This window comes from Oncorhynchus keta, chromosome 13 (genome assembly GCF_023373465.1).
Source record: "Oncorhynchus keta strain PuntledgeMale-10-30-2019 chromosome 13, Oket_V2, whole genome shotgun sequence".
Taxonomy (NCBI): domain Eukaryota; kingdom Metazoa; phylum Chordata; class Actinopteri; order Salmoniformes; family Salmonidae; genus Oncorhynchus; species Oncorhynchus keta.
In genome coordinates, this window is record NC_068433.1 from 2,649,097 (window position 1) to 2,661,107 (window position 12,011).

Sequence of the window (12,011 nt, forward strand, 5' to 3'; positions counted from 1 at the left end):
TCACTATGCTGTCAAATCCTCCCTCGTGTTTCTAGTTTAGTGTCACTATGCTGTCAAATCCTCCCTCGTGTTTCTAGTTTAGTGTCACTATGCTGTCAAATCCTCCCTCGTGTTTCTAGTTTAGTGTCACTATGCTGTCATATCCTCCCTCGTGTTTCTAGTTTAGTGTCACTATGCTGTCATATCCTCCCTCGTGTTTCTAGTTTAGTGTCGCTATGCTGTCAAATCCTCCCTCGTGTTTCTAGTTTAGTGTCACTATGCTGTCAAATCCTCCCTCGTGTTTCTAGTTTAGTGTCACTATGCTGTCAAATCCTCCCTCGTGTTTCTAGTTTAGTGTCACTATGCTGTCATATCCTCCCTCGTGTTTCTAGTTTAGTGTCACTATGCTGTCAAAACCTCCCTCATGTTTCTAGTTTAGTGTCACTATGCTGTCATATCCTCCCTCGTGTTTCTAGTTTAGTGTCACTATGCTGTCAAATCCTCCCTCGTGTTTCTAGTTTAGTGTCACTATGCTGTCAAATATGCTGTCTCCTCCCTCGTGTTTCTAGTTTAGTGTCACTATGCTGTCAAATCCTCCCTCGTGTTTCTAGTTTAGTGTCACTATGCTGTCAAATCCTCCCTCGTGTTTCTAGTTTAGTGTCACTATGCTGTCAAATCCTCCCTCGTGTTTCTAGTTTAGTGTCACTATGCTGTCAAATCCTCCCTCGTGTTTCTAGTTTAGTGTCACTATGCTGTCAAATCCTCCCTCGTGTTTCTAGTTTAGTGTCACTATGCTGTCAAATCCTCCCTCGTGTTTCTAGTTTAGTGTCACTATGCTGTCAAATCCTCCCTCGTGTTTCTAGTTTAGTGTCACTATGCTGTCAAATCCTCCCTCGTGTTTCTAGTTTAGTGTCACTATGCTGTCAAATCCTCCCTCGTGTTTCTAGTTTAGTGTCACTATGCTGTCAAATCCTCCCTCGTGTTTCTAGTTTAGTGTCGTGTTTCTAGTTTAGTGTCACTATGCTGTCAAATCCTCCCTCGTGTTTCTAGTTTAGTGTCACTATGCTGTCAAATCCTCCCTCGTGTTTCTAGTTTAGTGTCACTATGCTGTCAAATCCTCCCTCGTGTTTCTAGTTTAGTGTCACTATGCTGTCAAATCCTCCCTCGTGTTTCTAGTTTAGTGTCACTATGCTGTCAAATCCTCCCTCGTGTTTCTAGTTTAGTGTCACTATGCTGTCAAATCCTCCCTCGTGTTTCTAGTTTAGTGTCACTATGCTGTCAAATCCTCCCTCGTGTTTCTAGTTTAGTGTCACTATGCTGTCAAATCCTCCCTCGTGTTTCTAGTTTAGTGTCACTATGCTGTCAAATCCTCCCTCGTGTTTCTAGTTTAGTGTCACTATGCTGTCAAATCCTCCCTCGTGTTTCTAGTTTAGTGTCACTATGCTGTCAAATCCTCCCTCGTGTTTCTAGTTTAGTGTCACTATGCTGTCAAATCCTCCCTCGTGTTTCTAGTTTAGTGTCACTATGCTGTCAAATCCTCCCTCGTGTTTCTAGTTTAGTGTCACTATGCTGTCAAATCCTCCCTCGTGTTTCTAGTTTAGTGTCACTATGCTGTCAAATCCTCCCTCGTGTTTCTAGTTTAGTGTCACTATGCTGTCAAATCCTCCCTCGTGTTTCTAGTTTAGTGTCACTATGCTGTCAAATCCTCCCTCGTGTTTCTAGTTTAGTGTCACTATGCTGTCAAATCCTCCCTCGTGTTTCTAGTTTAGTGTCACTATGCTGTCAAATCCTCCCTCGTGTTTCTAGTTTAGTGTCACTATGCTGTCAAATCCTCCCTCGTGTTTCTAGTTTAGTGTCACTATGCTGTCAAATCCTCCCTCGTGTTTCTAGTTTAGTGTCACTATGCTGTCAAATCCTCCCTCGTGTTTCTAGTTTAGTGTCACTATGCTGTCAAATCCTCCCTCGTGTTTCTAGTTTAGTGTCACTATGCTGTCAAATCCTCCCTCGTGTTTCTAGTTTAGTGTCTCTATGCTGTCAAATCCTCCCTCGTGTTTCTGGTTTAGTGTTGTTATGCTTTGGTGTCCTTAAATATAGAATGAACAACTGGGTGGTGTTCTTAAATATAGAATGAACAACTGGGTGGTGTCCTTAAATATAGAATGAACAACTGGGTGGTGTCCTTAAATATAGAATGAACAACCGGGTGGTGTCCTTAAATATAGAATGAACAACCGGGTGGTGTCCTTAAATATAGAATGAACAACTGGGTGGTGTCCTTAAATATAGAATGAACAACTGGGTGGTGTCCTTAAATATAGAACTAATAGAATGAACAACTGGGTGGTGTCCTTAAATATAGAATTAACAACTGGGTGGTGTCCTTAAATATAGAACTAATAGAATGAACAACTGGGTGGTGTCCTTAAATATAGAACTAATAGAATGAACAACTGGGTGGTGTCCTTAAATATAGAATGAACAACTGGGTGGTGTCCTTAAATATAGAATGAACAACAGGAAGGTCTCCGTAAATATAGAACTAATAGAATGAACAACTGGGTGGTGTCCTTAAATATAGAACTAATAGAATGAACAACTGGGTGGTGTCCTTAAATATAGAACTAATAGAATGAACAACTGGGTGGTGTCCTTAAATATAGAATGAACAACTGGGTGGTGTTCTTAAATATAGAATGAACAACTGGGTGGTTTCCTTAAATATAGAATGAACAACTGGGTGGTGTCCTTAAATATAGAATGAACAACCGGGTGGTGTCCTTAAATATAGAATGAACAACCGGGTGGTGTCCTTAAATATAGAATGAACAACTGGGTGGTGTCCTTAAATATAGAATGAACAACTGGGTGGTGTCCTTAAATATAGAACTAATAGAATGAACAACTGGGTGGTGTCCTTAAATATAGAATTAACAACTGGGTGGTGTCCTTAAATATAGAACTAATAGAATGAACAACTGGGTGGTGTCCTTAAATATAGAACTAATAGAATGAACAACTGGGTGGTGTCCTTAAATATAGAATGAACAACTGGGTGGTGTCCTTAAATATAGAATGGACAACTGGGTGGTGTCCTTAAATATAGAACTAATAGAATGAACAACTGGGTGGTGTCCTTAAATATAGAATGAACAACTGGGTGGTGTCCTTAAATATAGAACTAATAGAATGAACAACTGGGTGGTGTCCTTAAATATAGAATGAACAACTGGGTGGTGTCCTTAAATATAGAACTAATAGAATGAACAACTGGGTGGTGTCCTTAAATATATAACTAATAGAATGAACGATTAGCAACCAAAAGATGAGATACCAATGTTTATTTCTACCGGTAAATGTGTTTTAGTGTTGTTTTGTTTGGTAACTGTGTTATGAGCGGGCAAAACAAATCCGTCCTGTACATGAACTCCTCTGTAGTCCTCAGAGCCTCTCTAGTCGTCTGTAGTCCTCAGAGCCTCTCTAGTCGTCTGTAGTCCTCAGAGCCTCTCTAGTCGTCTGTAGTCCTCAGAGCCTCTCTAGTCGTCTGTAGTCCTCAGAGCCTCTCTAGTCGTCTGTAGTCCTCAGAGCCTCTCTAGTCGTCTGTAGTCCTCAGAGCCTCTCTAGTCGTCTGTAGTCCTCAGAGCCTCTCTAGTCGTCTGTAGTCCTCAGAGCCTCTCTAGTCGTCTGTAGTCCTCAGAGCCTCTCTAGTCGTCTGTAGTCCTCAGAGCCTCTCTAGTCGTCTGTGGTCCTCAGAGCCTCTCTAGTCGTCTGTGGTCCTCAGAGCCTCTCTAGTCCTCTGTAGTCCTCAGAGCCTCTCTAGTCGTCTGTAGTCCTCAGAGCCTCTCTAGTCCTCTGTAGTCCTCAGAGCCTCTCTAGTCGTCTGTAGTCCTCAGAGCCTCTCTAGTCGTCTGTAGTCCTCAGAGCCTCTCTAGTCGTCTGTAGTCCTCAGAGCCTCTCTAGTCCTCTGTAGTCCTCAGAGCCTCTCTAGTCCTCTGTAGTCCTCAGAGCCTCTCTAGTCTTCTGTAGTCCTCAGAGCCTCTCTAGTCGTCTGTGGTCCTCAGAGCCTCTCTAGTCCTCTGTAGTCCTCAGAGCCTCTCTAGTCATCTGTAGTCCTCAGAGCCTCTCTAGTCGTCTGTGGTCCTCAGAGCCTCTCTAGTCGTCTGTAGTCCTCAGAGCCTCTCTAGTCGTCTGTAGTCCTCAGAGCCTCTCTAGTCGTCTGTGGTCCTCAGAGCCTCTCTAGTCATCTGTAGTCCTCAGAGCCTCTCTAGTCATCTGTAGTCCTCAGAGCCTCTCTAGTCGTCTGTAGTCCTCAGAGCCTCTCTAGTCGTCTGTAGTCCTCAGAGCCTCTCTAGTCGTCTGTAGTCCTCAGAGCCTCTCTAGTCGTCTGTGGTCCTCAGAGCCTCTCTAGTCTTCTGTAGTCCTCAGAGCCTCTCTAGTCATCTGTAGTCCTCAGAGCCTCTCTAGTCGTCTGTGGTCCTCAGAGCCTCTCTAGTCGTCTGTGGTCCTCAGAGCCTCTCTAGTCGTCTGTGGTCCTCAGAGCCTCTCTAGTCGTCTGTGGTCCTCAGAGCCTCTCTAGTCTTCTGTAGTCCTCAGAGCCTCTCTAGTCGTCTGTAGTCCTCAGAGCCTCTCTAGTCGTCTGTGGTCCTCAGAGCCTCTCTAGTCGTCTGTAGTCCTCAGAGCCTCTCTAGTCGTCTGTGGTCCTCAGAGCCTCTCTAGTCTTCTGTAGTCCTCAGAGCCTCTCTAGTCGTCTGTAGTCCTCAGAGCCTCTCTAGTCGTCTGTGGTCCTCAGAGCCTCTCTAGTCGTCTGTGGTCCTCAGAGCCTCTCTAGTCTTCTGTAGTCCTCAGAGCCTCTCTAGTCTTCTGTAGTCCTCATACCCTCTCTAGTATTCTGTGGTCCTCATACCCTCTCTAGTCTTCTGTAGTCCTCATACCCTCTCTAGTCTTCTGTAGTCCTCATACCCTCTCTAGTCGTCTGTGGTCCTCATACCCTCTCTAGTCGTCTGTGGTCCTCAGAGCCTCTCTAGTCGTCTGTAGTCCTCAGAGCCTCTCTAGTCGTCTGTGGTCCTCAGAGCCTCTCTAGTCGTCTGTAGTCCTCAGAGCCTCTCTAGTCGTCTGTAGTCCTCAGAGCCTCTCTAGTCGTCTGTAGTCCTCAGAGCCTCTCTAGTCGTCTGTAGTCCTCAGAGCCTCTCTAGTCGTCTGTGGTCCTCAGAGCCTCTCTAGTCGTCTGTAGTCCTCAGAGCCTCTCTAGTCGTCTGTGGTCCTCAGAGCCTCTCTAGTCGTCTGTGGTCCTCAGAGCCTCTCTAGTCGTCTGTAGTCCTCAGAGCCTCTCTAGTCGTCTGTGGTCCTCAGAGCCTCTCTAGTCGTCTGTGGTCCTCAGAGCCTCTCTAGTCGTCTGTAGTCCTCAGAGCCTCTCTAGTCGTCTGTAGTCCTCAGAGCCTCTCTAGTCGTCTGTAGTCCTCAGAGCCTCTCTAGTCGTCTGTGGTCCTCAGAGCCTCTCTAGTCGTCTGTAGTCCTCAGAGCCTCTCTAGTCGTCTGTAGTCCTCAGAGCCTCTCTAGTCGTCTGTAGTCCTCAGAGCCTCTCTAGTCGTCTGTAGTCCTCAGAGCCTCTCTAGTCGTCTGTAGTCCTCAGAGCCTCTCTAGTCGTCTGTAGTCCTCAGAGCCTCTCTAGTCGTCTGTAGTCCTCAGAGCCTCTCTAGTCGTCTGTGGTCCTCAGAGCCTCTCTAGTCATCTGTAGTCCTCAGAGCCTCTCTAGTCATCTGTAGTCCTCAGAGCCTCTCTAGTCGTCTGTAGTCCTCATACCTTCTCTAGTCTTCTGTAGTCCTCAGAGCCTCTCTAGTCGTCTGTGGTCCTCAGAGCCTCTCTAGTCCTCAGTCTGTAGTCCTCAGAGCCTCTCTAGTCATCTGTAGTCCTCAGAGCCTCTCTAGTCGCCTCTGTGGTCCTCAGAGCCTCTCTAGTCGTCTGTGGTCCTCAGAGCCTCTCTAGTCGTCTGTGGTCCTCAGAGCCTCTCTAGTCTTCTGTAGTCCTCATACCCTCTCTAGTCTTCTGTGGTCCTCATACCCTCTCTAGTCTTCTGTAGTCCTCATACCCTCTCTAGTCTTCTGTGGTCCTCATACCCTCTCTAGTCTTCTGTGGTCCTCATACCCTCTCTAGTCTTCTGTAGTCCTCATACCCTCTCTAGTCTTCTGTAGTCCTCATACCCTCTCTAGTCGTCTGTAGTCCTCATACCCTCTCTAGTCTTCTGTAGTCCTCATACCCTCTAGTCTTCTGTGGTCCTCATACCTTTTCTAGTCTTCTGTGGTTCTCTGCATCGTCCATTATTTCCAAGGTAATGTACAGAACGTCAGCATTCATTCCTTACATAATAACTCTCTCCTCTCCGTGTATGTCAGCCCCCAGGGAGTGTTTAAGATGCTCCCTCTCCGCCCCCCTCCCATGAAGACTGTTCCTGGTCGACACTCACCTCTCCAGGTTGTCTCCTCCTCCTCCTCCTCTACCACATCATCCAATCAGCCACCCCCTGCCCAGGCTGTAGCCGCCCCCGCTTCTACATCAGCCAACCAGCAGGCTGTCCCTGGCCCCTGCACCACTCCATCAGCCAATCAGCTGCAGGGTCAGAGGGCACCAAAGAACGGCCCCCCTCTACCCCTCCGACCCAGGCCTGGACACCCCCTGTACAAGAGTTACATGGTAAACACAAACATCTACTTTGGCTAAACATTGGCTTTACATACATACAGCGCATTCGGAAAGTATTCAGACCCTTTGACTTTTTACACGTTTCAGCCTTGTTCTAAAATGGATTAAATTGTTTTCCCCCCTCAATATACACACAATACCCCACAATGACATCACAATACCCCACAATGACATCACAATACCCCATAATGACATCCCAATACCCCACAATGACATCACAATACCCCACAATGACATCACAATACCCCACAATGACATCACAATACCCTACAATGACATCACAATACCCCACAATGACATCACAATACCCCATAATGACACCCATAATGACATCACAATACCCCATAATGACATCCCAGTACCCCATAATGACATCACAATACCCCATAATGACATCCCAGTACCCCACAATGACATCACAATACCCCACAATGACATCACAATACCCCATAATGACACCCATAATGACATCACAATACCCCATAATGACATCACAATGACATCACACTACCTCATAATGACATCACAATACCCCACAATGACATCACACTACCTTATAATGACATCACAATACCCCACAATGGCATCACAATACCCCACAATGACATCACAATACCCCACAATGACATCACAATACCCTACAATGACATCACAATACCCTACAATGACATCACAATACCCCACAATGACATCACAATACCCCATAATGACATCACACTACCTCATAATGACATCACAATACCCCACAATGACATCACAATACCCCATAATGACATCACACTACCTCATAATGACATCACAATACCCCACAATGACATCACAATACCCCACAATGACATCACAATACCCCACAATGACATCACAATACCCCACAATGACATCACAATACCCTACAATGACATCACAATACCCCACAATGACATCACACTACCTCATAATGACACCACACTACCTCATAATGACATCACAATTCCCCACAATGACATCACAATTCCCCACAATGACATCACAATTCCCCACAATGACATCACAATACCCCACAATGACATCACAATACCTCACAATGACATCACACTACCTCACAATGACATCACAATACCCCACAATGACATCACACTACCTCATAATGACATCACAATACCCCACAATGACATCACAATACCCCACAATGACATCACAATACCCCACAATGACATCACAATACCCCACAATGACATCACAATACCCCACAATGACATCACAATACCCCACAATGACATCACAATACCCCACAATGACATCACAATACCCCACAATGACATCACAATACCCCACAATGACATCACAATACCCCACAATGACATCACACTACCCCATAATGACATCACAATTCCCCACAATGACATCACAATTCCCCACAATGACATCACAATTCCCCACAATGACATCACAATTCCCCACAATGACATCACAATACCCCACAATGACATCACACTACCTCACAATGACATCACAATACCCCACAATGACATCACACTACCTCATAATGACATCACAATACCCCACAATGACATCACAATACCCCACAATGACATCACAATACCCCACAATGGCATCACAATACCCCACAATGACATCACAATACCCCACAATGACATCACAATACCCCACAATGACATCACAATACCCCACAATGACATCACAATACCCCACAATGACATCACAATACCCTACAATGACATCACAATACCCCACAATGACATCACACTACCTCATAATGACATCACAATACCCCACAATGACATCACAATACCCCACAATGACATCACAATACCCCACAATGACATCACAATACCCCACAATGCCATCACAATACCCTACAATGCCATCACAATACCCCACAATGACATCACACTACCTCATACTGACATCAGACTACCTCATAATGACATCACAATACCCCATAATGACATCACAATACCCCATAATGACATCACAATACCCCACAATGACATCACAATACCCCACAATGACATCACACTACCTCATAATGACATCACAATACCCCACAATGACATCACAATACCCCACAATGACATCACAATACCCCACAATGACATCACAATACCCCACAATGACATCACAATACCCCACAATGCCATCACAATACCCCATAATGACATCACAATACCCCACAATGCCATCACAATACCCTACAATGCCATCACAATACCCCACAATGACATCACACTACCTCATACTGACATCAGACTACCTCATAATGACATCACAATACCCCATAATGACATCACAATACCCCATAATGACATCACACTACCTCATAATGACATCACAATACCCCACAATGCCATCACAATACCCCATAATGACATCACACTACCTCATACTGACATCACACTATCTCATAATGACATCACACTACCTCATAATGACATCACACTACCTCATAATGACATCACAATACCCCACAATGCCATCACAATACCCCATAATGACATCACACTACCCCACAATGACATCACAATACCCTACAATGACATCACAATACCCCACAATGACATCACAATACCCAATAATGACATCACACTACCTCATAATGACATCACAATACCCCATAATGACAAAGTGTGATATTTGAATGGTCTGGTAGCATTTACATTTATAAAAAATAAAAAACGTAAATATCACATTTAAATAAGTATTCAGACCCTTTACTTTGTTGAAGCACCTTTGGCAGCGATTACAGCCTCCTGTCTTCTTGGGTATGACGCCACAAGCTTGACACACCTGTATTTGGGGAGTTTCTCCCATTCTTCTCTGCAGATCCTCTCAAGCTCTGTCAGGTTGAATGGGGAGCGTCGCTGCACAGATATTTTCAGGTCGCTTTTAATACATTTACAAACATTTCTATAAACCTGTTTCTGCTTCGTTATTATGGGGTATTGTGCGTAGATTGAAAAAAACTATTGAATCCATTTTAGAATAAGGCTGCAAGGTAACAAAATGTGTAAAAAGGGAAGGGGGTCTGAATGCTTTCTGAATGCACCTTAGGACCATATATGGTTGTATATGTACAAGTCAAAGCTTGGACACCTACTCATTCAAGGGTTTAGCATGTTAGCATGTCTGAAGGGCCTGGTAGGTATAATCAGTGTTAGCATGTCTGAAGGGTCTGGTAGGTGTAATCAGTGTTAGCATGTTAGCATGTCTGAAGGGTCTGGTAGGTATAATCAGTGTTAGCATGTTAGCATGTCTGAAGGGTCTGGTAGGTATAATCAGTGTTAGCATGTTAGCATGTCTGAAGGGTCTGGTAGGTATAATCAGTGTTAGCATGTTAGCATGTCTGAAGGGTCTGGTAGGTATAATCAGTGTTAGCATGTTAGCATGTCTGAAGGGCCTGGTAGGTGTAATCAGTGTTAGCATGTTAGCATGTCTGAAGGGTCTGGTAGGTATAATCAGTGTTAGCATGTTAGCATGTCTGAAGGGTCTGGTAGGTATAATCAGTGTTAGCATGTCTGAAGGGCCTGGTAGGTATAATCAGTGTTAGCATGTTAGCATGTCTGAAGGGCCTGGTAGGTATAATCAGTGTTAGCATGTCTGAAGGGCCTGGTAGGTATAATCAGTGTTAGCATGTTAGCATGTCTGAAGGGTCTGGTAGGTATAATCAGTGTTAGCATGTTAGCATGTCTGAAGGGTCTGGTAGGTATAATCAGTGTTAGCATGTTAGCATGTCTGAAGGGCCTGGTAGGTGTAATCAGTGTTAGCATGTTAGCATGTCTGAAGGGTCTGGTAGGTATAATCAGTGTTAGCATGTCTGAAGGGCCTGGTAGGTATAATCAGTGTTAGCATGTTAGCATGTCTGAAGGGCCTGGTAGGTATAATCAGTGTTAGCATGTTAGCATGTCTGAAGGGTCTTGGATCCCACCTCTGAGGAAAACCTCAGCCTCCTTCTGATAACAACAGCCAATCATCTGTCCTCCTTCAGCCCATCCTTCCATCTCAACCCAGTGGAGAGAAGTCACAGCTGGTCACAGCACCTGTCAGGTAGGACACACAGACAGACAGACAGACAGACAGACAGACAGACAGACAGACAGACAGAGAGACACACAGGCAGACAGACAGACAGACACACAGGCAGACAGACAGACAGACAGACAGACAGACAGACAGACAGACAGACAGACAGACAGACAGACAGGCACAGACAGACAGACGGGCACAGACACACAGGCAGACAGAGAGACAGACAGGCAGACAGACAGACACACAGGCAGACAGAGAGACACACAGGCAGACAGACAGGCACAGAGACACACAGGCAGACAGAGAGACACACAGGCAGACAGAGAGACACACAGGCAGACAGAGAGACACACAGGCAGACAGAGAGACACACAGGCAGACAGAGAGACACACAGGCAGACAGACAGACAGACAGACAGACAGACAGACAGACAGACAGACAGACAGTAATGTATTGTTAACCCCTCTCTGTGTGACCTAGTGGTCTGAGGTGTGTGGCACAGTTCGACTTCGAGGGGGAGGAGGAAGACGAGCTGACCTTCTACGAGGGTGATGTCATCTCTCTGACGGAGGTGATTGGTCAGGAGTGGGGGCGGGGACAGATCCACGGGCGAATAGGAATCTTCCCTCTGGCCTTCACGGAGGTTCTTGAGGAACCGCCTCCGTCGGCAGGGAAACAGCCCGTTGTCGAGAAGACCGTTGTCGAGAAGACCACGAAAATGGACTCCTCAGGTGAGCGAGACCCAAGGTCCTTCAGTTACTCAACTATAAGACCTTGATTAGACCCACGGTCCTTCAGTTACTCAACTATAAGACCTTGATTAGACCCAAGGTCCTTCAGTTACTCAACTATAAGACCTTGATTAGACCCACGGTCCTTCAGTTACTCAACTATAAGACCTTGATTAGACCCACGGTCCTTCAGTTACTCTTCTATAAGACCTTGATTAGACCCACGGTCCTTCAGTTACTCTTCTATAAGACCTTGATTAGACCCACGGTCCTTCAGTTACTCTTCTATAAGACCTTGATTAGACCCACGGTCCTTCAGTTACTCAACTATAAGACCTTGATTAGACCCACGGTCCTTCAGTTACTCAACTATAAGACCTTGATTAGACCCACGGTCCTTCAGTTACTCAACTATAAGACCTTGATTAGACCCACGGTCCTTCAGTTACTCTTCTATAAGACCTTGATTAGACCCACGGTCCTTCAGTTACTCAACTATAAGACCTTGATTAGACCCACGGTCCTTCAGTTACTCAACTATAAGACCTTGATTAGACCCACGGTCCTTCAGTTACTCAACT

The 12,011-nt window shown here is 45.4% G+C and overlaps 1 protein-coding gene across 4 annotated transcripts in view; it reads left to right on the plus strand.

The window, feature by feature from the left end:
• Nucleotides 1–12,011, plus strand: part of LOC118392612 (SH3 domain-containing protein 19-like) — a 153,954-nt gene that overhangs the window by 26,772 nt on the left and 115,171 nt on the right. For all 4 annotated transcript variants that reach the window (XR_008062053.1, XR_008062054.1, XM_052459022.1 and 1 more), the window contains 3 exons: nucleotides 6,366–6,663; nucleotides 10,658–10,716; nucleotides 11,180–11,430. Coding sequence is in view for 2 of the 4 variants with exons in the window: in XM_052459022.1 (XP_052314982.1) it covers nucleotides 6,366–6,663; nucleotides 10,658–10,716; nucleotides 11,180–11,430 (608 nt within the window). In the remaining 2 variants the exon portion in view is untranslated. The remainder of the gene's footprint in view (nucleotides 1–6,365; nucleotides 6,664–10,657; nucleotides 10,717–11,179; nucleotides 11,431–12,011) is intronic.